The 26,769-nt window shown below is 45.2% G+C and overlaps 1 protein-coding gene across 4 annotated transcripts in view; it reads right to left on the reverse strand.

Moving 5' to 3' along the window:
• Positions 1 to 26,769, reverse strand: part of SLC1A2 (solute carrier family 1 member 2) — a 145,318-nt gene that overhangs the window by 28,160 nt on the left and 90,389 nt on the right. For all 4 annotated transcript variants that reach the window (XR_003791481.1, XR_003791480.1, XM_029208250.1 and 1 more), the window contains exons 2-7: positions 25,342 to 25,481; positions 23,357 to 23,509; positions 21,253 to 21,503; positions 15,336 to 15,504; positions 10,893 to 11,019; positions 2,775 to 3,008 (exon numbers count right to left, since the gene is read on the reverse strand). Coding sequence is in view for 2 of the 4 variants with exons in the window: in XM_029208250.1 (XP_029064083.1) it covers positions 2,775 to 3,008; positions 10,893 to 11,019; positions 15,336 to 15,504; positions 21,253 to 21,503; positions 23,357 to 23,509; positions 25,342 to 25,481 (1,074 nt within the window). In the remaining 2 variants the exon portion in view is untranslated. The remainder of the gene's footprint in view (positions 1 to 2,774; positions 3,009 to 10,892; positions 11,020 to 15,335; positions 15,505 to 21,252; positions 21,504 to 23,356; positions 23,510 to 25,341; positions 25,482 to 26,769) is intronic.

Genomic DNA, 26,769 nt, shown 5'->3' on the forward strand with positions numbered 1-26,769 from the left:
TCAGATGAAATACAGGGCAAGGGGGAGATATGAGTCTAATGTTTGTGGTCTTGGTCAGATAACCCAAGAATTTGTCTTTGATTTAAATATGATTTTGGGTTTTCCCTATGCTTTTAAGATTTACCTTTGTCTTATAAAGGGACTAGGATAATTGTCTAGTCATTCAAAAGAAAAGATAATGATAATATTTTGAAATAGTGTAGTATCAAAACCATAAAGGTATTGGAAGAAAATATAAAGTTATATTTTATAATCTTTGGCGGAAAAGATATCCCTAAACAAAATCAAAGTTCTAAATACCAAAGTAAAACTGACGACTTTGACTACATACAAATTAAAACCTGCTAGGGGCAAAAAGCGCTGTAAGGGCTTCCCTGGTGGCGCAGTGGTTGAGAGTCCGCCTGCCGATGCAGGGGACACGGGTTCGTGCCCCGGTCCGGGAAGATCCCACATGCCGCGGAGCGGCTGGGCCCGTGAGCCATGGCTGCTGTGTCTGTGCTCCGCAACGGGAGAGGCCACAGCGGTGAGAGCCCGTGTACCGCAAAAAAAAAAAAGCGCTGTAAGTTTTTAAGACAAATGTCAAGTGAAGGGGGACACTATTTACAACATATGACACATGAGTTGATATTTCTATACATGTAGAGAGCTGAAAACCAATCAGGAAAGGATAAACACCCCAACAGGAAATTAAGCTCACAAACAATTCACAGGGCAGAAGAGGGGAGGGAAGGATGGTCAAAAAGAACATAAAAAAGGTGTTTCCCCTCACTAGTAATCAAAATAATGCAAATTCAGTGAGATCACTTTTCACCAATAGGATTTGAAAGTATTAAAGTGACAGATAATGTTCAGTGTTGATGAGCAGGTGGATAAAGGCACACTCGTACCCAGTTAGTGGGTACATAAATGAGTGTACTTTTCTAAATAGTAATCTGGTGATATGTTTCAAAACCATCAGGGTGCTTACCACTGGATTCAGAAATTCCACTTCTAGAAATTTATCCTGAGGGGATCACCAAACGTCCTTGCAGAAATGTATTTACAAGGATGCTTGTCACTGCCCTGTTTAATAGACAAGGTTTAAATGTACATTTGGGGTGGGGGATGTATTGTAGTACCTACAGTATATTATTATGAAGTTTAAAAATAGTAGTAATAGATATGTAGTAATAGATATAGTAAGAGCTATATTAATAGATATAACATAACTTTTATGATATGTTGACCAGTGAAAATAGCAGTGTACAATATCTATACATAATAAGAACTGGAAATGTACATAACTGTAAAGATTAACAAAAAGGTTACTACCAGTTATCAGTGGTGTTGCCCATTCTTCTTCCTCCAAAATTTTATACACTGTCTGAACTTTTTCATAATGACCAAATACCATGCTCATAACCAGAAAACAAAAATAAAACTAAACATGATTGTTTTTATTTTTGAAAAAAAAGTTAACTTTTTCACCAAAATGAGAAAATCTTTATGGATAGAGATACTTAGCGATAAGAAATGTATAGGACCAAGAAGGAAAAAGGAAATTTTGAAGTGTTTCCCTTCATCTTGGGAAACTGAATGCAGAATCTAGATCTCCCGAATTGTATAGATTTTCGCTTTTTCTGAAACCTCACGTTCTACTAGTACAGAATTCTCACTGATTTGCAAGATGGAAATATAATTTGGCTTTCCCAGGTTGTCACCACTATTGGCCTGTTAGGTCACTTAAGAAAAACCTGACTGACTGCTCAGTAGTTTTGGAAAAAAAAAAAAAAAGCAGTCTCCCTGTGTCACAGAGCGGCTGCCTCCCTGGCAGTGAGTGGTCATGGGTTCTGTAACAAGGACCTGTCAACCTGTGACTCCAGAGATAACGCTGAGCTATGGGTTGCAGAGTTTACTTGCCTCCCTGCCACCTGCTTTATGGCCTCAGTCTTTGTTTTGTGACCCAAGGATACACGTGCAGAAATAAAAGCAACTATTGCAGGCTGAAAGAATAAAACTCTTTTAGTCTTTGAAATTCTACATTGCTGGCTGTTTCTTATGTATCTGTTTTTGTTGGGTTGTTGGTTTTATTTTTGCTAAATTCAGTCCAAGATGATATCAAAAAAAAAAAAAAAAAGAGGCTTTTTTTGCTTGCATATCTCTGGAGTCCTCACTGGCCTCTGGGAGGAACTGGGACTAGGTAATGAAGAAGGAACTGACTCTCGGTCAATGTTAAGTCAAATCAATGCCAACCTGACTTTCCTCAAAGTCAACGGGGCAGAGTAGTTCCATTACAGGTTCAAAGACTTGTCTGATTTCCGGTTTGTTTGAAAAATCTCACCTAACCTACCGTTTACCCTGCAAAACCTTGTTCTCCTACTTTTGAAAAATTATTCCAGTACAGTGATATAATAGCCTTTCTCAAATCACAGGCGAGAGAATTTCTTAAATAAAATAACATCCTGTTACACCCTTTTGGAAAACATTTAAAACTGAACTAATGCTATATGTGGCAAATTATGTCTAGAGATGAATAGCATGTATTCACCTGGGAAACAATATGAGATCATAGTTCCAAGATAGCTACATACCAGCAAAAAGTTCATCAGAAAGCTTAAAAGTTCCTAAAAGGAGTGAAGAATCTAAAATGTTCCACTTTTTCAAACATATTTTAAAAATATGTGAAAAGTGTTCTCAATGAACGCTGTGATGGGAAGGTTTCGAAAAAGAGGAAGTGACAAAGAAGGAAAAGGAATGAGCAGGGAGAAACGACAGTGATTTCTTGTGTTCTCTACCTGGAAGCGGTACCCAGGGCAGTGATCCAAGCTTGGAAAATTCCAGCAAAAAAAGAGAAAGGGTTTTTCCTGGTCACTAGAAAGTAAATCAAGGGGAGAAAGATGCCCCCATGGATGATGAGGCCGACAATCACCGTGATCATGTACATCCCCAGTTGTCTAGCAACCACTTCTAAGTCCTTGATTGCAATGATCTTCCCACAGATTAGGCAGGCGATACCTAGGGGAGAGTACCTGAAAAACATAAAAGAAAATAAAAAAGCATTGAAGAGCTGGTGATGGGATTCAGAATTTAAATCAGGACCCTCCTTCATACCACACCCTGAGGAAAACCCTTTGCATTCCTGTAGAGTGTTGCCAAAAGAGGACTATGAGATTCAATAGATGTTATATTTTGCTTCCGACTAACTGCATTATCTGAAATATTTCCTATGGACCTGGTGGCCCCTGCTTTGTTGAAAAATCCCAAGGCAAACTTTGTTGCTCAGGTAATTTTTTAGGGCTAAAGGAGACATGATTTACCACCTCTTAAGTAAGCACCAAGACAAAAGTTGAGAGACACCCAGGTTACATCTTTGAGAATCTTATTTGATTTCTCTGTTCCAGATCTCCTTCCTTGAACATTGAGAATAAACTTAGAGCTTCTCAGAAAACTCATTAGAGTTTCACCAATTTACAAACACTGGTGTTTGTAGATAGTGCTTTGTTTTTGCCTTGGAAGGAATCTAGGAAATACATTGAGAGAGAGAGAGAGAGAGAGAGAGAGAGAGAGAGAGAGAGAGGGAGAGAGCTGCCCAAACAAGAAAACCATCTGAGCCAAGAAGCATGTTTAGAAAAATGTGGTTTTATTACTTCCGAGTCTGAAAGTGTTTCTTTCCATACCTACTCCAAGAGTAATGCTGGCTGCCATCCATCGTGTTTCAAGAATATGGGGACACATCCACACACTTAATTCTTACAAAAACCCTAAAACCAAGGAATCATTATGCCTGTTTGGCAAACGAGGAAATTGAGGTTTGGAAAAGTTAAATAACTGGCCCAAGACCATGAAAACAGGAAGGAGGAGGAGAATAATCTCAGATCTGTGAAACTGTACCACTGGGGGTTTTCATCCCTGCCAACCAAACCACTTCCTTGAAGGAGCAATTGTAGCTTTCTGTACATAAGCAGACAATTTGTTCTCTACCAATCTATCCTAAAATAGACTTATTTTATATTTCTATATTATTATTAATTTATAGCATGCTTGGAAACAATCTACTGTTGTCCTCACTCTTGAGTCAGCTAACCATGCTCTCTCTCGCCTTGGGTATACTTTTTGCACGTTTGGCAACACCCTTTTTTTATTGCCTAATCCGGTGGTGTTGGAGCATGAACTTGTTCAGCCTGTAACACTTCTGACTGAAATGGAAATGTTTGTGGGAACGTGGACACCTTATTAAGAATTATGAACATATTTGAAAGAAAGACTGTGGGGCAAATGAAGTCACGCTCCCAGCCTGGGGAGGGGAGTCAGGAAAAAGAGAGGGCCAGCAAGCAGATTGGGTGGCTTTTGTTTTTTCAGTTGTTTGGAGCAAAAGCACTTCCTGGGTTAAAGCAAAGCCATGAGGAGTAGACGAGAGTCATATACACGATTACACGAGACACGGAGCCTGTCCAGCCACTTACCAGCTATATGACCTTGGTTAGTGACTTATTCCCGTTTTACAGATGTGCAAGTCGAGGTGTAGAGAGGCTACCTGCAACCTCATGGGATTGCTGTGAGGATTAAGTTTTTGAACATGCATAGGTACGCACTATCAAAAATCCCTCCCCCATCCCTGTCAGTGCCATTAGTTCTCTGACTCCTGACACAGGAGTCCCTTGCAGGCTCTGTTTTCCCCATGTCCCCTCATCACTTATGCGTAATGAGTCAAGTCTGAGTTGAAGAGGTTTTCTAAGGCATCTCACAGGCTACTGCCACCCAACTGCACATGTTTTTATGTGCAAACTATTTTCTCAAGAGGAATCTTCTCCTGAAAGAGCTGATTTGTAACTGACACTAAGTAGTTAAAACATGAGCGTGGCTACTCTCCCTGAGGAGCATCTAGCCTGTAGTCTCCGTTTCTCCGTTCCTGGAGGTGAAGCCTGGCGATATTTGAGGGCTGCTTTCCCGGGAATTAGGGAGTCAAGTCATTAAACCTTCGGCTTTCCCACCATTTTATATTATCTTGCTGTGCCCACAGTCACAACATCTCATAGATCAGTCGGGTGGTCTCAGGGGCCAGCTCTGTGTTCCCTGCGATTGTAAACAACTAAGCAGAATGCACTTTCTGATAAAACCAACAAGCATCTAGCTTCATAAACCAAGAGACTAATTCTTTCCCAAGCACCAGTCACCCCTTAAAGATGTCCAGAAAAACACAAATACGAGCTGTTTTGGGTGCCATTCAATTTTCCTGCTCTTCTAGGACAAGCGATTTGTAGAATGGAGAGAAAATGTGTTCAAGGCTCTTTGCCAAGCAAGACCAGCTATAGAGACCCCTGGAGGACACATCTGCCGGAGCCCAATGTTAGAGAGAGGTAACAGGTTATCTCCAGAGCACTCAGCTCGCTGGGAGAAACCTGAGTCCCCAATATCAATGGACAGTGTCATTCAAAGGCCGGAAGGTAGAGTGTTAGGGTAAATAAATATGGCAAGCAGGGGCCCTAGTTAACCCAAACACTTTGGTCTCTGGAACTAGAATGAGCATTAATTAGGACAGGGAAAGAGACTTTGTTCTATGATGTTTTTTAGGGTCATGACTTCCCTGCACCTGTTTTCAAAGCAGGTAGCTTAAGCCTCCACTCAGGAGCTGGAGCTTCTGAGTTCCTGGGTTTCCATATGAACGAATTACCTTGTTGAAAATATACTCAATGGAAAAGAAAAGGCAAATGTTCAGGGCTCAAGGTCACCATTTAAAGTTTCTGAGATGAAGCAAACAAAGCCATAAACTAAAGTGCATAAAGAGGCTGAGAGCTCCCTTGAGTGTTCTGAAGCCAAGTGATGCCCAGTAATTGTTGGACCAGTTTCTAAATTAGAAGGACATAACTACAGAGCTGGGAGAGGGAATGGCTCCCTTGCTGCCCTGAGACTGGCTATATCCTCAGCTCTGGGCTTCATTTTCAAAACCACTGATTCATCCAGGACTGGCCTGTGGCATCTTTTTCTTACCGTTGCATCACCCATTCTTGCCTCTGCCCACTTTGCGCCTCAGTCCTTGTCATCCTAAGGTTCCAGCCAAGATGCCCCCTCAGGTCTGCTCTCTACTCCACAAACAGACCCATCCACAGCACTAACATACCCTGAACTCAGTCAGTGCATCCATAGACTTCTGCCTCAGAATTACCTGGCCTGCCCGAAACAACATGGATCCCCTGGACCCACCACATACCTATTGAGTTAGAATTTCCTGGAGCTGGCCTTGGGACATTTATATTTCAAACAAGTTCCTGGGTAATTCTGATGTGTTTGGAAATCAATGTTTCCAAATAAATCAATGTTTCCAGGAATAAAATCTGATCTGCAACTGATGAAATACAGATAGTCCTTGGTTAGTCTTTGGAAACCATTTACTTTATTTAGCTGCATCTTATTCAAGGCCTTTGGTTTTAACCCACTAAAGTGATAAATTTGGGACTTTCAGGCATTGGACAGATGGTGGGCCAGACACCTGGAGTGGAGGTAAGTGGAGGGACTTTCTCAGTCCTGCCATAAAGCCACTCTGCTTCTGTCCCACATGCTGCCAACAGCAACACCACTCTGCCAGTTTGGGACAGATTTCGAGAGAACTCAGAGTTGCAAGTCTGTCAATAAAGACTTAAACAGGGGCCTCCCTGGTGGCGCAGTGGTTGAGAGCCCGCCTGCCGATGCGGGGGACGCGGGTTCGTGCCCCGGTCCGGGAAGATGCCACATGCCGCGGAGCGGCTGGGCCCGTGAGCCATGGCCGCTGAGCCTGCGCGTCCGGAGCCTGTGCTCCGCAACGGGAGAGGCCGAAACGGTGAGAGGCCCGCGTACCGCAAAAAATAAAAAGTAAAAAAATAAAAAAAAATAAAGACTTAAACATACATTCCAAGAGTTACCTAAGGTGCTCTCGGTACTCAGGGTAAGAAAGTAACACAAATCTCCATATTCCCAGTCCACTTAGGGAAAGGTTCTGGGTATCCAAGGAGTGACTTTTGCTGGGAGTTACCATATGAGGATTAGAACTTTTCATCAGGATACAGTGGAAGTCAGTTCATGGAGCCTCCAGGCTCCATTATATCACCAGTGCCTAAAATTGTTGTCAGCATGGCAGAGGTGCTCAAAAGTATTTAGGAAGTGAAGGAATGAATGGATGGATGGGTGGACTGGTGGATGGATGGATAGTGGTGGTGGTGGGTTAACTGGGAGGGAGAATTGAAAGAGTGAGCAGAGATTTCACTTCTCACTTTATGTTTCTATGGTGGTGAGATTATGAAAAGTTTTACTTTCTATTTAAGTTTTGCAGATTTTGAAAAACATGTTTTAAAGCACTTTGTGAAAAAATGAGGATATGAAAATCACACTGAAATGAAGGTTTTTCTTATTTTTTGGTGATTCAGAGGGCTTTGCGGGGGCTTCCCTGGTGGCACGGTGGTTGGGAGTCCGCCTGCCGATGCAGGGGACGCGGGTTCGTGCCCCGGTCCGGGAGGATCCCGCATGCCGCGGAGCGGCTGGGCCCGTGAGCCGTGGCCGCTGGCCCTGCGCGTCCGGAGCCTGTGCTCCATAACGGGGGAGGCCACAGCAGTGAGAGGCCCACGTACCGCAAAAAAAACAAAAACAAAAACAGAGGGCTTTGCGGGATTCTTAAGGAATTCACAAATACAGAGAAGCAAAGGGTTACAGATTGAATTGATAATAATGGTAATTACAGTGTAACAACAATAATAATGCTAGTTCATACAAAACGCTCAGACAGGTCCTGGCACATAGGAAATGCTCCATAACTATTGGTCACAATTTCACTTAATTCTCACAGCAACCCTATGATATGGATTCTATGATCAATCCATTTCACAGATCAGGATGAGGGGTTTAGAGTGTTTCTAACTTACCTAAAGTCACACAGCTAGTAAGAGGAGGACCCTGGGTTCAATCCAGTCTGAGGTCAGATGGAAGTTGATTAAGGTAATGCTTCTCTATAATTCCAATTACTTAGGCTGTGCAATGAGTTAACCTCTGTGCTTAGTTTTCTCCTCTGGAAAATAGGGCTCACCAAAGTACCTATTTTTGCTAGGTATTATTGTGAAAAATAAATGAGTCAATGCATGCAAAGTATTGGAATAGTATTAAGCATACAGCAGGAATCTGGTAAATCTTAGTTGTGATTTAATAATAATTATAATATTATTATCTTCTCGGTAATAGGTACAGGACAGTAATTGAAAAAGTATTGAGCATATAGCAAGAATTTAATAATTCTGTTATAATTTTATAATAATTATTGTTAGAATAATAGTAATGTCCTCAAAGATGCATTTTGCTATCACTACTCTTCTTACTACCACGTAGAGAAGACTATGAAAGAACTCTGATGATTTAAGCTTTGGGGGTGTCAGTTAAGGAGTGGTTGGTTGTTTTATCCAGAACCTTCTCACACACATCGTTTTCACTTGTTGATGAAGCAGCTAAAGAATGAAAGAAATGTGTAGGATTGGCATCTCACGTCATATTACACCCTCCGGACGGTTAGCCTAGATGAGGTAACCCAACAGCTGTCAGAAACTGTTCCATAGGTCTTATTCCTGACTCACAATTGCTCTTCATCTCCTGGGATATGATGCTAAATCTTTAGGATATTTGGTTTCAGTGAAGAGGAAACTTCTCGATCCACACCCACTCCATCCCTGCAGAGAAGGGAGGCTACACTTTATCCCATGACTCATCTGATTTCCTAGAAGATTCCCTCTGCTCCAAGGGCTCAGTGGAAATGACAGTGGTATGGATAAAGGAAGGAATCTTCATACATTACCCACATCGCTGGCGTCATTATACAGAAAAATGGACTGCATATTTAGAGCTAGGGTGCTCACTCTGCTAGGAATTTTAGGAAATGAAGGCAGATCCTAAGGTTTAAAACCAAGAGGCCTATTCTGCTTCGTGTATTACCATTTATTAATCTCTCAGCAAGCTCAGAATGGATTTAAAAGACTTTAAAAATATTTTTACAGCATGACCTCGTGTGTGACTTTAAATCTTCACACAAAAGAAATATTCAGAAAACTAGCATTGACTGGGAAGTTGAAGAATCAGTACAATAATCGAAAAGAACACACTATTGCACTAGCATCCTTTCCATGTTTCTAAAGTACAAGAAAGCAATGATCAACACCAGCCAGACCTATTAAATACGGTTCATGAAATCACGGGAAACATCTTCTTGATCTAGGACCCTGGGGCCTTCAGCTAGCCCCTCGTTCCTCAAGTTTTAATAAGAATTTACTACAGGCACATCATCATGTTTGGAGATAAAATACAAGTCGAGAACAGATTGTGCCCTTGTAAGTTGGGAGTAAGGGTCAAGGAAAGGAAGAAGAGAGAACGAAGGTGGAATTTCAGGGGAAGACACATGGAATCGGAGGAGGACCAGAGGAGGAGTGGGGAGGCTGGTGGGGAGCACAGGGAATCTGTAATGCGGAATTCCTGTGGCAAATAGAGCACACATGTGGTTTGGCCTTATTTCTAGGCAGGCATACGGGACCGTCATAGGGGTCTGAAATGAACGTATGTAAAAATCTTTCTGTCTGATAGATACCGGACACGAGAAGTTTCCAGTGACTGGAGGTGACACAATTTCCTTGGTGAAGGAGAGAACACCTATGCTCTGGGCTACCCTATACTTCAGAACCACTGACCATAAACACACATGAAATGAAGTGGAGACAATATTGCTTACATGATTCAAACAACAACAAAAAGCCCCCACCCGCTTACATATCAAAGGTTTTGATATCAGCATAAACCCCAGCTCTTCCTCTCCCTAGCTATACACTCTTAAGCAAGTTAACTCACCTCAGTGAGCCTCAGTTGCCTTTTCTGTCACATGGGAACCATAACACCATCTTTGCAGGGTTGTGGGGATTACATTTGATAGGTATGAAGCACTCTCATGGCTCTTGGCAGATAAGAGGAAATCAATAAAAGATAGTTTTTATGATGATGGTGGTCACGATGATGTTAAACAATCAAGATTTAGTGTCTCTGGACCAGTTTTCTCTGCTGTAAAACCAGAGAGTGGGACCAGATTTCCAAGAGCACTTACAATTCTAATCTTTTGTGATTTCACTTTTTCTTGCATGGCCTGAGAACTGCCTTTTCTTTTTATATGAGTCACGAGTAACCCAGGTCTAAGGTGCATTGCTTTTGGACACCAGAATACTGGCGCAGTGGTTCTCCCAGACGCCCTGGGTCATGCCATATCCCTGAGATCTTGGCCCTGTCTTGGTGTAGTGTATCCTGATACCGCTCACCTTCAGGATTACTAATTGGTTTTTTCAGCTTTTCTGTTCTTTCTTTCTTTCTTTTTTTTTTTTTCTTTTACGTCTTTTCTTCCAGGGCAGGGATGGAAGGGGCCATCCCATTTTATGTAAGGGGCCAAGTACTAAATATTTTAGGCTTTACAAGGCTACGCAGTCTTGGTCACAGCTACTCAACTCTGTCTTTTCGCACAAAAGTAACCCTTGACAATACGTGAACAAATAGGTATGGCTGGGTTCCAACAAAACTATTTATGGGCACTGAATGTGAATTTCACATAATTTTCACGTGTCGTGGAATATTACTTCTCTTTTGATTTTTTTTTTTCAGTCAAATAAAAACATAAAACCCATTCTTAATTCACGGGCCATACAAAACAAATGGCAGATAAGATCTGGCCCACAGGCTATAGTTTTCCAGCCCAGTTTCTAGTGAAAGCTCCAAAAAAGAGATTTGCATCCCTTTCTCAAAGTCTTTCTGGAGTGCCCTTTGCTTGGTTCACACCTGCCCACTCTTTCCTGCTGGGAGGGCTCCAGTGTCCTCTGGCGACCCCAAGGCCATCTCACACGCCACCACCGTGAAGTAAGAACAAGCCCACTTACCACATGATCATGATCACTAGCTTCATTACAATCTCATTCAAAATGTTGAAGAATTCCACCATCAGCTTGGCCTGCTCGCCCATCTTCCCCATGGCAATGCCAAAAGCAATGAAAAACCCTATCAGACCTGTTGGGTGAATCACAGGACACAGAAGGACAAATTACCAAGTATGTGTTTCTTCTCCCTTGTTCATTACTATCCCCCGCGTATGGAGCCACATTCTTACCACCTGTTACCCTATGAATTAGGCATTAAAAGACAAAAGCATTACGCTTCACACTTTTTTCCTGGATAATTATGGCTTTCCTGAATACTTTCCACACAAGCAAGTGGAAATGTAAGCAGGTTAGTTCCTTGCAGAAAAGGAATTCATTTTCATTCCAAACTGAAAAGTACTCTCTTCTCTCTCCTCCTCACTTATGAAATCATGTGGAAGCAGATTCCATTAGTACATAGATTAAAGAAGGAAGGCTTGTTGGGACTTGGGGATTATCATGCAAACTTTGGAGCCAATATTAGAATAGCAGAGACCAATTAGCCAATTCAGTCTCTGCCAGGGTTGTGTCTGTATTAGTTTGGTGTTATCCCAAGTTAATGCATGGCTGGTATGTTTCACTCTAGGAAAATCCTAAACATAAAATATTTTTCCTGTTGCTGTGTGCCTAATTGGAGAAGGAGGAAGAATCTCGAAAAATCCAAGGGAAAGCAATGAAAAATCCAAAACAGTTGGGAAACCCCAAATGACCCAATTTGTTTGGATTTAACCTGTTATTTATTAATTCATCATCATTGTTTCCATGGTCAAAATGGTTAGAATGCTTTCTTTTTTATTGTGTTTTTTTTTTCAGGATCATAAAGTGAGAACATAGTCTTTGTTACTTCCTTGGCCCTCTTCTCCCTTCACTTGATATCCCTTGACTTCCATCTAAATGCAGCCCCCCTCCCCCCAGGCTCAATCTAATCCCAGGCCAGGAGGATTTGAGGAACCCTGTTCCCACCTCTTGATGCTGGCATCATATTGCACTAGGTCCTGGACCAAGCCCAACAGCCAACCTTGGGTCTTATTTCTATGTTACCTTTTACCTCATTCCCTGAGTATCTGTCCAGGGAACCTGCCTGATACCTTAGCTCCTCCAAGGCAAGATCTGGCTTCTCTCTCCCCAGAATATTTTCTCTGGCTCCACTCTGTCCCACCCCTCTTCCTCAGCCTCTCACCCTGGAGTCTCACCCAGACCCTCCCATGGCTAACGGATGTCCCTGTTACTGCCTGAAGGCTCTCTGGATTTCTGATAACCAGTCATCATGCGCCCCCCAGCTCCCAATCTGTTATTGCCAATCTTGGGACTCCAACGCTGAAGGCTTGCATGGACTATAAATCAATGTCATTGTCCCCTTGGCAACAAGCCCTTGCTTGCCCATCTGACTTTTTCTCTGACCTGCAGTACGGGCCATCCACTCTTCCCTCTCTCTCCCTCCTCTCCTTACACCTACCCTGTCCCAGTTTGGCAGACTTCATTTCCGGTCCCTCCCTATTCCATCCAATTTCCTATTGCGTCCGTCCTTTTATGCCTGCAGTCTTGAGCTGTATCAAAGTAAATGATAGCATTATAATATGATTCTCTTAGGGGAAAATTCTTTCTAAACCTCTGCTTTTACCTTTTCTCTAGTCACCGAAACCACTCACCTCCCACACCAAGCACACGTTAACCCAGACTGTTCAACTACCCTTTGCTACCCTCAGCAAAAAGAATCTATCACTTGCACTGAAATTGTTAATCCTCGGTAGTTAATATTTCCCCTTTTTAGCTCTTGGCCAGAAAGCTTAACTAGTGACTTATAAGTGAGTTATTGGCCATAAACACAAAGGCCTAATGAGAATTAGCATGACCTAGAATCAGAGTGACAGAAGAGAGCGACCCAGTTCTGTGGTAATGGAGGAAATCAAATTCAGGCTCTCGTCAAGCCCATGGAGAGGAGTTTGCTAGGTGTGTGGTGAGCAATAATCTGTGAACATTCTGGCTGAGAAAAGCTAGTATCACTTGGTTAATTCCATTTGGAAATTTTAAGAGAAAACGTTCAAGGTCTCAAGGTCCCCAAGAACTAGAATAAAATAGCTTCCCTGGCAGGGTCACCAGGAACGGGCCATCTCTATGAGTGTAAGAGAGAGATGTTGAAAGGAGCTGTCTCTCACAGGAGTTGATTTAAGTGGTTGGGATTGAAGTAGAGCCCAGAGCAGTCTGGAGTTTTGGGGGGTAAAGAAATGAGTCTTTAGAGAAGTGGGGGCCAGAGCCAGGATTTTTATCTTCACTCTTGCAATGCTTGATCCTTGGGACTTTCCAAAGCCGAAAAACAAACCAAAACCAAAAGGCCACCATCTCCGCCCTTGGAAGACAATGGAAAGAACCTTATTTCAGCCATGATTTGTAAATGGGAAGTTTCTCAACAATCTAACTTCCCTTAGCTTTCCAGAGCTTCAATTTGCACTTGGAAACCCACAGCCAGCTTGTGCATTTCCCTCTGTAAACACTGCCTCATTGAAGTCGCTGGAACAGGGGTGTTTCATTTGAACAAAGCCCTCTTAGACTTGGTCACTGGGGTTGAGAGAGTCGTGAATTGTGTTGAAACTCCCTGGTACAGCCAAAGGTCATGTGACTTCCCAGAATCCACCAGAACTCTGGAAATGACCACAGAAGTCTTCTGAATGATTCACCCCGAAGCTCTGGCCCCATTACTCATGGCCACAGTAGAAAATAGTGGGGCCACTTTGACCATAGGGTTTGTGGGGCAAGGGGATTTGGGAATGCCTGAAAGGGTCACAGATATCTGGACAGTGGGAGAGAAGAGCCGCTCAGTGTTGGATGCTGAGGATATCTGCAAACCCTCCTTCTCAGAGGAACTCTCCTATCTTCTCCTCTCGCCTCCCACTGGTTGTCAGCCATGTTTATTGATCTTCTGTTGCCTGGCAACCCGGTCAGCTTATCTCTTCCCTCTCTCTCTGCTTCCTGCCAGGTCAAAGAAAAAGACACTTTTCACTGGTCGGGCAATCCTTCTCCCTCCGCCTCTGTTTCTCCACCGTTCTGGATAAGTAAGGAGAACGGTTACCAAATTTAGAACAAACGAAAAGGACTCCCAGGTAAAACCTGAATTTCAGAAAAACAATGAAAAACATTTTTTAGTACAAGTGTCCCATGTAATATTTGGGACATACTTAACACTTGAAAATTATTTGTTGTTTATCTGAAATTCACATGAAACTGGGCACCCTGTATTTTATCTGATGCCCCTATCAAAGAGACAAGGGCATTTGATCTCCTAGATGGTAAAGTGAGCTCAACCTTTTCTAAACAGCTCTCATTCAAATCCTTAGAAATCTCGCTTGCGTGGATCAACATACTTCTTCCACATAGATCTCCCATTTCTCCCAGCTTATGACCAAATGTCTTGTCTTGGGACACCATTCTAACAGTGGATGGGGGTTATTATGGGTGGGGGAGTGAACCCGGAGGGTGGATGGGGAGTAAAGTGAGCAAACTGGAGTCACCCACACAATGGGGAGTCTCTATCCCCTGTGGGGTGTTTTCTACTGAGCCACTTAGCACTCCACCCCCGGCCTTTAATGATGACAGCGGCTCACATGATAAAGCATATGGCGCGTACCATCGTGCCTATGTGCACAATCTCATTGAATCCTCACAATGATCTACAGGAGAAATGCCAACCCCATGCCCACTTTACAGATGAATCTTGAGAAGTGGAGGAGCCAGCCCACGATTAGATAACCGGTGAGTGGTCCATAAGGGATCCAAACTGGATACAAAACAGTCTAACGTCAGAGCCAAAGAACCCCTGGGATGACACTCTCAGAAGGTTCCAAGCTCACTGAAATCCCAGAAAGTTAAGCCAGACAGTCTCCTTTTGACAAGCTCGTTTTGGCACCAGTGCCAACACTTTCGCTCCTGATAGCACTGCATTTGTTTACAGACTGTGAGGGCTGGGGTGGGACACCCCCCATGCCTAGCATAGTCCTGGGACAGACACAAGGGCGCCTCAAAAAGAAATGCTTAGGAAATGAAAGGATTGGACATGTAACTTCATGAAATGGAGAGTCAGAGAGAGTGACTTGCCAACACCACGCAGAAAGTGGGGGGAAGTGCCCTGCGAACGTCAGTCCCCTCGCTTCGCCCATACCCCAGTCCAGCTGCCACGTCCCCACGTGCTATTGCTCCTGCCGTCTCCCTCGCCCCTCCCCTCTCAGTTTTCAGTCCCAGTGACCCTCGAATTCGCTCCCCAGAGACAGCCTCTTGCTCCACCTACAGGACAGCAGGGCGATCGGCTTTCTGAGAAGGAAGCCAGGATGCCTAGGTGCTGACCTGCAGGGAAAGCTGGCCACGTGGCCCCGGCAGAGGCACCTCCCCCAAGGAGATGAAGACCAGTGTGCCTACCTAAGACATTCATGCCGTCCTTGAACTCCAGGCCCTTCTTGATAACCACCTGCGTCTCCTCAGGCGGCTCAGTCACAGTCTCATTCAACAGCGAGAGGACAGCATTGGTGGCATTGCTGTCCTCGTCTGATGGAGTGGCCACCAGGACTTTCTTTGTCACTGTTTGAATCTAATGGAGTGGGGAAAAAAAACCATAAAGATGAGAGGTTTGGTGTAAAAGGTCACCAAAAGCCTGGCCGCTTACATAAATGTTTGAATTCCCAATATGTCAAAAATATTATAATTAAGAAATGGCCAAACAAGGTTATGAAATCGGGGAATATTTTATATGTTTGTGCTTGACAGAGTGACGCTTCATGGCACAAATGCAGTGGGATACGACTGTCCTCATCCCACGATAATGACGGGATTTATAACATTCTTTTGTAACTACTATAAGCAGCGTGATTGGTAATGGGACCCAAGCTTCAAGTTGAGGGATGCCTGTCTGCTTGTTTCATTCCCATGGAGATAGTAGCAAATGTGAGACCCAGCTGGATGCCCTGCTAGCCCCTGTGGAGGGTCCTGGATCTGGTCACAAACAGGAGGGCAGGGGTCTTGTTGGAAGTCAGATCAGCACCTCATGATCCAGGTGATTTGCTTCTCCCTGCCTGGTTCCTGTCGCACGGAATCTTCACAGGCCCACTCTCACTGAGGCTCCTCCCAGAGCCTGGCTCTGCTGGGAAGCTCCATGTAGCTGCCAGCAGCCCCCACGGCAGGGTCACTGGCTCATACTCCATATGTAAGGTGGGAAGACACCCACTCCTTCGGGGCGGTGGTGCCAAGCCTCGCTCAATGTTCCCCAAGCATCCTTGTGCAAACGGCCCCCTAAGAAGCTCTCACGCTATTCCTCGACATCTGGGGCGGCCACCCTATTTTTAAAGGTGCCAGGCACCCTGCATGCTGTGAAAACTCACGTCTAAGCCCCGAGAAACGCTACCTCCAGGGGCATTAAAACAGAAGTCATGCAGAATCCTAGAACGTCAGTGCCGGCACGTAGTAGGCGACAGATGGCTGAAGCCTGAATAGATACAGAAGAGGGGGCATGGAGAAGTCAAGTGACTCATAGACGTCATAGAATTATTGGGAGAACTGGGACCTCAACTCAGATGCACTGACCACCACTGAGGTCTTTCACCACCTGTGTTGCCTGATAAACTCTATGGACCCAACCGTACAGCAGCTGGGCCCGAGAGTAAGCAAGGCTGACCTGACCAGCTCTCCTAACTGGGAGAGAGGGAAGCATAGCATTCCCTGAGGCAAGGCAGGTACTCTGTGTTCTAACCTGGCCACATGCACTTGTGCAGGGAGAAGGGCAGCCCCAGCTAAATGGGAACGGGCAGTTCATTGGTTCCCTTGGTCTGGGCAACGCTGGCACAAAGAGAGAACGCAAGAAGGATCTGAAGGGAAGCTTCCATGAACAACAGAGTCACCCTCCTGGGGACAAAGTGGGGATCAGAGCCAACTGTAGGCCTATCCTGAGAAGGCTAAAGAAGCCAAAGTTCAAGTTCAAAGGAGTAACGGCCATGGGCCTGAATAAATGGTGCTTCCAGGAACAGGGGGGCGGCCAGCTGCTCCACCTTTGACAACTATTACTTCTTGTTTCAACAGGAGCCCCTCAAGGCTCACAGGGCTGAGTAACTAACCCCAGGACAGACAGCTAGTAGTTTACTGAAGCAGCATTCAAAATGAGTTATGTTCAGCTCCAAAATCTAGCTTCCAGAGAGCACGGCTCAGCAGCTGAGTGGAAGGTTGGACGACAGGCCGGGTTCTCTGAATTCTCAGTTCAACCCTGTTTGGGTTGAAGAACCCCAGCTGGCTGCCAACTCCAGTCCGAGCCACCAGGGTCTCTCACCTTAAAACCTGCAAAAGCCTGCTCAGTGACTCACCTCCTCTTCCTGGCTACCTGCGATCCCCAGGTAAGTAGCTACCTGGAGCTCTGTCTATATCCAGAGCTACCAGGTTGATTTTTTAAAAGTAGAAAAACAGGGCTTCCCTGGTGGCGCAGTGGTTGAGAGTCCGCCTGCCGATGCAGGGGACATGGGTTCGTGCCCCGATCCGGGAAGATCCCACATGCCGCGGAGCAGCTGGGCCCGTGAGCCATGGCCGCTGAGCCTGCACGTCCGGAGCCTGTGCTCCGCAACGGGAGAGGCCACAACAGTGAGAGGCCCGCGTACCGCAAAAATAAATAAATTAATTAATTAAATAAAAATAGAAAAACAGTCATCTCCTTGCCTAAACTCTTAGAATAAGAACCAGAGTTTGACCCTGGCCTGCCAGGTCCGCCTGCACCCACTCCACTCCCCAAGCAGCAGCCTTGCTTCTCTTCTCACCAAATGCTTGCCAACCTCCATGAGCCTCTGCCCCTGCTTAGCGGGCTCGTCCCCCAGTTCTCCTCAGGCTGGATCACTCTTTTTTTTTTTTTAATAAATTTAATTATTTTATTTATTTATTTTTGGCTGCGTTTGGGTCTTCGTTGCTGCGCACCAGCTTTCTCTAGTTGCTGGAGAGCAGGGGCTGCTCTTCGTTGCGGTACGTGGGCGTCTCGTTGCGGTGGCTTCTCTTGTTGCAGAGCACGGGCTCTAGGTGCACAGGCTTCGGTAGCTGCAGCACGTGGGCTCGGTAGTTGTGTCTCACGGGCTCTAGAGCGCAGGCTCAGTAGTCGTCGCGCACGGGCTTAGTTGCTCCGCGGCGTGTGGGATCTTCCCAGACCAGGGCTTGAGCCCGTGTCCCCTGCATTGACAGGTGGATTCTTAACCACTGCGCCTCCAGGGAAGCCCCGGGCTGGCTCATCCTGACCCTTTATCGTCTCAGCTCAGACGTCTCCCCCAGTTACTAGCCCATCATCCTGCTCCAGCTCTCACAGTGCACTTACCTTAATTTTCAAGTACCTTGTGCGTTTACCTGACATTTGTTCTGGTCTATCTCCCCGCAGTCCCTGAAAGTAAGTCAGCTCCCCTGAGCAGGGACCCCGACTGGTTCATTCTCTGTGGCATCCTGTGCACCCAAATATCGGCCAAAGGAGCAAACCCAGTTCAGTGAATTCCCCGGAAGAAAGGACCCCATGTGGTCACTCTCACTGGGCCTGATGAATGTGGTCAGGCCACACCTGACAGCCCGTTGCCACCTTGGAAACCTCACCTTGGTTCAGAGTCAGCCCGAAGCAGTGAACAGGAGGCCTCCCTGCTCTCAGAGACACAGGTCCTGCCACCTTGGGGGAGGAGCCTCTGCACTGGAGACAGCACGCCTTTCTCTTTATGTCTCTGTGTCTAACTCTGGTCCTGAAGCTCCCTCCACCCAAGAGAGGTTATTTGAAACCACTCCCAGCTGTACCCCAAGGGCACGGAAGGCATCACCCGGCACCCTTTCTCTCTGGTAATTCCATGTCACCGTCAAAGAGTTCCCTTTCTTCCAACCCTCTTCAAGACCCTCCTAAGCCTGTTGACTGCACCTAGTTTAAGCTTCCTTTCCTCTGGGCTGCCTGGAGTCTGGCTTAAGGAAGCTGCACCCTCCCTCACCCTGCAGTCAAATATTCCACATGATTATTTCTCTGAGTGATCTAACCCAAAGGACCATGTCTTTGGGCTTATAGCTGGAGGACTAAGGGCTCACTCCTCAGATGAATTTTGTCAGTGGAGGGATGGGTCCAGGGCAGGGCTGAGGCAGGGAATGGCGTGGTCCTCTATTCTAGTGTCCCCCAGTGCCCCTTGCCCTGGGGGACACTAGAGATTGCCCATCGACCAGAGAGGTCAGGGAGCATAAGCATGGCTGACACCACAGAAATTCACCCCAGCCCAGAGCAACAGCTCTGGGTGCTGCCTGCTTCTCAGTTCTGCCTCACTGACTCAGACGAAAGGGACTCCTTCTTGCATGGAGCGTGGTCGTGATGGGGCACAGAAGGGAGGCCCAAACCTGTCACTCCCCGTCCTTCCGATGCTACCCCTACCCCCAGACTCCTACCAGCTCAGCCTCCAGCTGCTACAGCTCCAGAGCGCTCTTTCCAAAACGTTAAGAATAGACTTGGCACCCGGTTGCGTCTATCACCCCAAAGCAAGCAAACTCATCTTTCTAAGCAGGCTGGCTGAGGGGCAGGCACATTGCACAGAGAGGGTACCAGTAAGCACCCCTTCCCTAGCCTGGTTCTATTCACTCTCCACCCAACTTCCCCTGCCTGGAATGTTTCCTTTAATATAGCTCCTTGCTACAAGTGCCTCTGAAGTGGTATTGGAAATCAGAGACCATATTCCAGATTTATCCAGAGTCAACTGGGCTCAGCGGTGATGGGCAATGGCACTTTGGGGGCAGCTGGGAATGCAGACTTTTCTTCTCTGCGACCTGTTTCCTCAATGTATTCTTCTGTGATTCCCTGGAAATGGTTGAAGGAGGTTCCTTGATTCTAGTTTACTTCCAACCAGAGTTAATGTGAACTGAGGTGTATTCGAACCTAAACGTAGGTCTAGACAACAGGCTGGTGAGGGGGGCCTGGGCAGCTAACTCAGTGGTTCCACTTGAAGGAGGCTGGGATCTGGGACCCGGGATATCTGGGACTCTTTGCTGCAGTGCTTGCACCTGGACAGACAGCAGGATACAAAGAAACTATAAGGGACTCTAACTGCGTGCATGCGCAGTTGGGGCAAATTATGAACAACCAGATACAAAAAGACCCAAAACCCGACTGCCACTTCTGAGGTGTCTGGAGCAAAAGCAAAAGCTGCACACAGCACCACCAAGGGGGTGGGCACGCCACCCAAGCCACCCCTCCCGCCTGAGCCCTGGACCCATCCTCACCCTCACCCCATTTAAGGGACCAGCTTGCCGGCCCTGCCCCCCACCCCCAGGGAGGGAGCGAGGGAAGCTGTTACTTGTTTTCACTGTATGGCAGCACAAGTCCAAAAAAGCCTTGCCTGAACTTCTCGTCTGGCCTCTTATCAATTTCTATTGATTAAAGAGTCCAAGAACCCTGGTCGGTAACACACCCAGCAGAATCAACTGGTTTTAAAAGTCGTGTGTTAAAAACTAGATATGCCTGTGTGCAGCTGGTAGGAACATATATATCGATACAAATTTTGTAAGGCTATTTTTGCAACATCCAGCAAATTCAAAATATCAACTCTTTGGCAGGACAGTTTTGCTTCTAGAATTTATCCTTTAGAAATACTACACAACAATGAAAAACGAAAGAGAGAGATGATGCTAAAACACTGTTAAACGAAAAGGCAAGGTGTAACACAGTATGTACGATGCAGCACCACCCAAGCTGAACTTTTTAAAACTTTATGCACACGTACACACGCGTATGTGACAAAGAAAATATATAGGAGGAAACATGAGTAGCTCTAGGGAAGCGACGTGGGGACCTGAATTTTTACTTTATGTGCATCTATAAACTTTCCAAAATCCTCATGTATTACTACCAGAATTTGACAAATACCCAGTCCCCGGGCCCACCCTGGAGATTCTGATTCTGTAGAGCACGTGCATTTTTAAATGGACCACATGTGGTTTTGCTATACTGCTAAGATCAAGAACCACTGAGTACTCTAGAGAGTTGTGGGCAAGGGTGATCAAAATGTCCCCTTGGATGACACAGAGACAAGAACCAAAGAGAAGAAAAAGAGATCAAAGAAAAAAAGGAGAAGAGGGATCCCAGAGCTAAATGTTATTAAGTGTACTGCAAAAGAAAGGGAAGGTTAAAAAAACAAAGACAACACGACTCCAATCCTAAACTCCTGCCCCAGTTGACCCCATACAACCCCTAGGCAGAGTATAAATATGAAAAAAATTACCCCCCAGAGCTGATTTGTTGAAACAGTCTCTAAGTTACCACCTTTGTAACTTAGGAGTTTGGAGAACAATGGATATCAGAACTCTAGGTTACCTGCTGAAAACAGGCTTGGACAAGGTTTTCGGGGAAGAGATTTCGAATAAGGTCCAGAAAGGCATCCAGGCTGGACACTTCATCGTTCTTCTGCCCAGGCCCCAGCTGCTTCTTGAGTTTGGGGTTCCCCGGGTGGATAGCCAAGACCAGGATGACCCCCAGCACCGCAGCGATGATGGTCGTGGACATGTAATATACCATAGCTCTCGTGCCTAAGCGGCCACTGGCTTTAGCATCCAGGCCTGACAACCCTGGATGGAAAAGAAATCCAGAATTATTAGTTCTATTATTTTCCTGTTACTAGCCCCTCTCTGCATACCTATAACCAACCCTCGGCTTCGTATTACTCAAACGTATTAATGGTTAATTAAAGCTTCTTCACCTGAATATTTGGTCAATTCCACAGTTTACAATTCAATTTTCCAAGGATATTTTTGAGATTCTAGAGAACTGGGGAGAGTTGGAGAACATCTGGTTCAGGGTTTATAAACTGGTTGGTGACTACTTTTTGTCAGTCTGCAAGAGTGAGTTAAAATTGAATACTCTCTTCAATTTTTAATTCTGAGATTATGTCCTTCCCAATTATTTGATATTAAGATATCCTTTCTTTATGAAGTGGTGGTCCTGGTACATGCTAGGTTTTTTTGTTGGTTTTAATATCCTCGCTTAGGAAAATAAAAGATTGGTAGCCCTGTGTATTCAAAACGTCTTTTGAATACATTACTGGTCATGAAATCAAAAGTCTGGAAAAGTGATTCTAGCACAGCCTTCTCATTCCCCTGAGGTGAAACTTGATGGATACCACATTTTCTGATCTCAAGTAGGGATGTGAGAACAGGTGCACAAAACACCCAGCATGGGTGGGAGCTTCATCTATATTTCAGGAGCTTCTGTGATGGTTAGCGGAAATTCCAAGCAAGTCACAAAAACTCCAGCCTTCATTGGGTTTTTTTTCCAGTAGTTTCTTCATTTTTTCTACTTCCTGGTTTCAGTTCCTGCTTTTACTAGACTGAGAGATGCAACCCTTTCTGGGGATCAGTCTTTTTTGCTGTGGGGGAGGAAGTTATTACTGATGTTAATAATTCTCTGAATGAAGCTGACCCATATGTGACACGTTTCGCCTTACAACCTGAAGTCTAATTCTGGCCAACGGAAGTGAGGTTTCCTTACCAGGTTGGCCAGTGTACAATCTGTTAAACAGGCATGGAGAACAAATTTTCTCTGGTTTAAAAAGGAGCATTTAAAGTAAAACATAGCTTCACTCAATCTGGGGCTGAATGATAAGATCCTCCTGACACTGAGTCCTAGCTCTTTCCCTCACTGGATTCACTGATCAACCAGCTGTGAGACTGTAGCATCTGAATCCCTTGGAGTTACCAGAGCTTCACTACCTTCATAAGGTGGATGGTCCAGAGGTACAGCTTTCTCAAGGTCACCCAGCCTGTTGGCACCCAGATATAAACCAAAGCCCAGTTCTTCATCCCTAACTCAGAGCTTAGCCTCTAAACTTCATCAATTTATACCTTGTTTGAATAATATTATTTGGTAAGGAGGAAACTACCAGTATAAGCCCAGGGAGGGGAAAAAATTCTTTCAAATAAAACAACTCTTTCAGCCAAAAGACAAGTGAACATGACCTATACATTAAGGGTACCTTTCTTCTGAAAAACTCGAAGGGTTTCATATCTAGTATTTCATTTATTTTTAATACCCACTTCCCTCTACACCCAATTAAGTAGTAAAGAGAAAATTTCTTTTTCTATTTGTTACCTTTATTTGTCAGTTTCTGAACAAATACAATTTGGGAAATGAGAAAAGTATACATTAAAAATTAAAATCACTAGATATGATCACTTTTAACATGCGGCTATTTCCTTTTTATCTTTTGTTGCTAGACAGACAGATGGACCAACCAATAGATGGCAAACTCTTTTTCTAGGGTTGCTTATCCCAATTTTAGAGACAGGAAAAACCGAGGCTCTGAAGTGAAATGACACAGATGATCACATTCACTGATTCAACCAAACTGAGAATCTATGGTCAATCCAAAAGCTGGAGTGGGAGTATGACCCGCTTTGGCCCAGTGCCAGAGAGGTGGTCTTACCTGTGATTAAACTGGAGATGATTAGAGGCAGAATGAGCATTTTTAGCATCCTCATGAGTATATCCCCTGGGAAGGCTATTAACATAACCACATCAGGGTGGATAGGAGATGCCAAGCGAAGAAGCCCTCCACATACGGCCCCCAGGATGACACCTATCAGAAAGGGGGAAAAATATGAATTTAGCTTTTGCCCTCATCAAATGAATAGCTCTAGAGATGTAGTTCAATGACACTGACCTTCCTCATACTTCTCCATCATCAGAGGATGACTAGCACATCACAAAAATACCATTAGAAAAGTGAATTTTGATGACTCGTGAGAAAATACTTTGTATCTCCAACTATTCTAGAAGGCAGCACCGGAAGAGTCAAGAAGAGCCTTCTCAAGGCTTTGTGGGAAATATAACCTGGCAACTTGACTCTGACTTCTTTGAGGATATCATCCACTTGCAGAGTCACAGATTGTCAGCAGAAATAATCCACAGTGCCAGATACTGCTTCTCTTCGCAGCCTAGGCTGGCCACACTCCATGGTGTTTAATGTTTTTCTTCCCTTTTGAACTGAATACCAGATAAAAGGGACATTTAAGTGACCAAGCTGGGGTGTTTTCTTTATTCTTCTATTTTCTTTGACTTCCGATAATTTCCCCATGGCTTATCCTCAAGAAGTTTTGTCTTTGACTTCTGTGTCCTTGTACATAATCTTGAGACTTGCTGATCTTAGGGGAGGTCAAGGTGGGGGTCTAAAAATATATAATTTGGGAGGAAACAATTTGGGCAGAGATGCTAGCAGGAGCCTTTCACTTTGCATACACAGGGATTCCACAAGAAAACCTTGGATCTCTCCAAACTGGTGGCCAACATAAACTACCTTCTGGAGTAAGGGGGGGAGGGAGGTCCTAGGTATGTGGCTATGGTGTTAACTCCAGATATGCAAAGGGAGTAACATGGCCAAAAGCCTTATCTTTTTTTCTTCCACAGGTGACAAACACACTTCTTCAAAACCTATGATGAATGAAATTTGCTTCTGTGGAGGGTAACCCTTGGAAAACCCTACCATACCTGTGGTCTTCTTCTATTAAGTGAACTGAGCTGGGGGGCAAGTTCCCAGGCCTGACTCTAGTCCACCGACATCCAAGATGACTGACTCGACGGAGAAGCCATGGACGATGTGTGTGTGTGTGTGTGTGTGTGTGTGTGTGTGTGTGTGTGTGTGTAGATGGCTCTTCATTGCTTCATTGTATAGCCTCATAAGAGTTGAAGAACAAGGAGGGGGCGTTGAGAAAGGAAAAGATGTGGTTGTCACTATAAGAAACCGCAATTTTCCCCATTTTCAATCAATCCTGGTTGAAAACCCAAGGCCAAGTCTGTATCAACAGTCACACGAAAGGACAACCAGAGCTTGGGTGAGGCCAGAGGCAGGGGAGTAAGGCTTTTGAGGTGGAGCTGGAGTGGATCAAGGCTTTGGGACAAGCCTCTTCCACACGGACCTCGTTAGCCAATATGCTAACTGAATCTAAGTTAATGAGGTGCTTGAAGAAGGTCAGACTTTGGGAGCCCTGTTAGTGGGGTTTAGGGCAACTGTTGCATTTTTCTGGACACAGGTACTTCTCTAAATGTGGTATACTGACCATCTGCTTTGGAATCACCTAGAAGGTTTGCTAAGATGCAGATTCCTAGGTCTCACTCCGAGTGGCCCAGAGTCTCTGTGAGTAGGGCCTGGGAACCTGCATGCTGACATACCCATGGGAAATGTACACGCATACTGAAATTTGAGAACCACAAGAATCCCAAGGGGGCAAACATGGCTAGGGCAGGTGGCAGGGAAGATGGCATCACTGAGGCAGCCGTGCCTGGGTAAAGGCAGAGTTAGGCAGAGCGTGTGGCTTGCTTTCCAGGGGGAGGGCTGGCTTCCAGAAGCAGCTTCCACACTTAGCCAGGAGAGACCAGGGGAAGAGGGGAGGGTGGGGCAGGCCTGTCACCTACCGAACACGGTCAGCGTGAGCAGGAGATTCTTCCCCAGCTTGTCACACAAGCGCAGCCCCAGATGCCGGGGCTTCAGCTCCTCCGAGCTGAGGTGGCTGTCGTGCATCCGTACTTCCACCTGCTTGGGCATGTTGTTGGCACTAAAACAGAAGGGGAGGCAGTGCTTAGAGTCCGCTGGGCATCTCTGCAGTTTGAGGGTCTCAGGTTGTAGGAGGCGAAACAGCCTTCCCCAGGCACAGCTGGGAATCTGGAACCATGGGCAGGAAAGTAAAAACCAGGGCAATTCAGGTCACCCTGAATTCCAGTTTGCCTATAAGCAGGTTACTAGGACACGCTGAACGCCAACACGCCAAGTGCTTTTATCCTTATTATCTTGGATCATCACAGAAAAAGGCATCACATAGGCAGTGGGAGGTTTTTCCAAGAGTTGCCCACCATGCTAACTCTCTGAGGCAAGTATCTCTGCCCTGTTTTACAGAAAGTAACTTGCCCAGGGTCACAGGCTAAAAGGAATGGATAGTCAAACTCCATATATGCCTGGCTTCAAAACCTGAGCTCTTTCATTCTTGTATCAACAGCAAGAAGATGGCTTTTGAATAATCTAAGGTCAGGAGCGTCACAGCCTAAGTCACTGCTAAATTAAATGCCTCTGAGCTCAAGCCTTCCCCATTCTGGACACAGAAAAGTCATAAATGCTAGCAGTCCAAGTTTTACCTCTCTTTTGGAAAAGATGGTTTATCTAGTAAAAAAAAATTCATTCCATTGTGGTTTTTAAAAGGTCACTTGCATTATCAGGACTCCTCTAAGCTGCCAATAGTCATGCTACCCCGTGTCAAAGAAGTATGGCTTTAAGAAGCATGCGATCACCTTCACCCGTAGAGGCACCCCAGCCCTCTTCCAGAAAAACCCCATATGAACCCAAGCTATGCTAAGACTCTGCCAATGGAGCCCTTGCCAGGATAATGAGTATACTGCCTTTTTTTCCAGCTATGTCACTTCCCAGGCCAATAAAATTTCAAATTTAAGCTTGGGGACCAACATAGGGAGGCCAAGTTTTCACTTTGACGTCTTAGGACGCCTTTGTTAGCTGCCATTTACAACCACCATCATGTGACAAACAAACAAAACAAGTTCTTTAACACCTAGAAAGACAAGTCACAGTCTCTGAATAAACGACAATACCTTGCCAGATAGGCAGGTGTCAGCTTCACCCAGATATTCTCACCACAGACTGGGAAGATCTTCCTTTGGAACCAACAGAACTCTTCAGGTTAGTGGTCTGGAATCACTGGTTATAATGGAAATGGTGTGGGTTTTGGAAACAGAGAGCCTGGGTTCAAATCATGACTCTATCACTTGCTAGCTGTGTGGTTTATAGAAAGAAGGGCTCGAGGCCTACCTTGTGGAAGTTAAACATGATAATGTATG

Source organism: Monodon monoceros, unplaced genomic scaffold (assembly GCF_005190385.1).
Source record: "Monodon monoceros isolate NGI ecotype Baffin Bay Population unplaced genomic scaffold, NGI_Narwhal_1 Super_Scaffold_7, whole genome shotgun sequence".
NCBI classification, from domain to species: Eukaryota; Metazoa; Chordata; class Mammalia; order Artiodactyla; family Monodontidae; genus Monodon; species Monodon monoceros.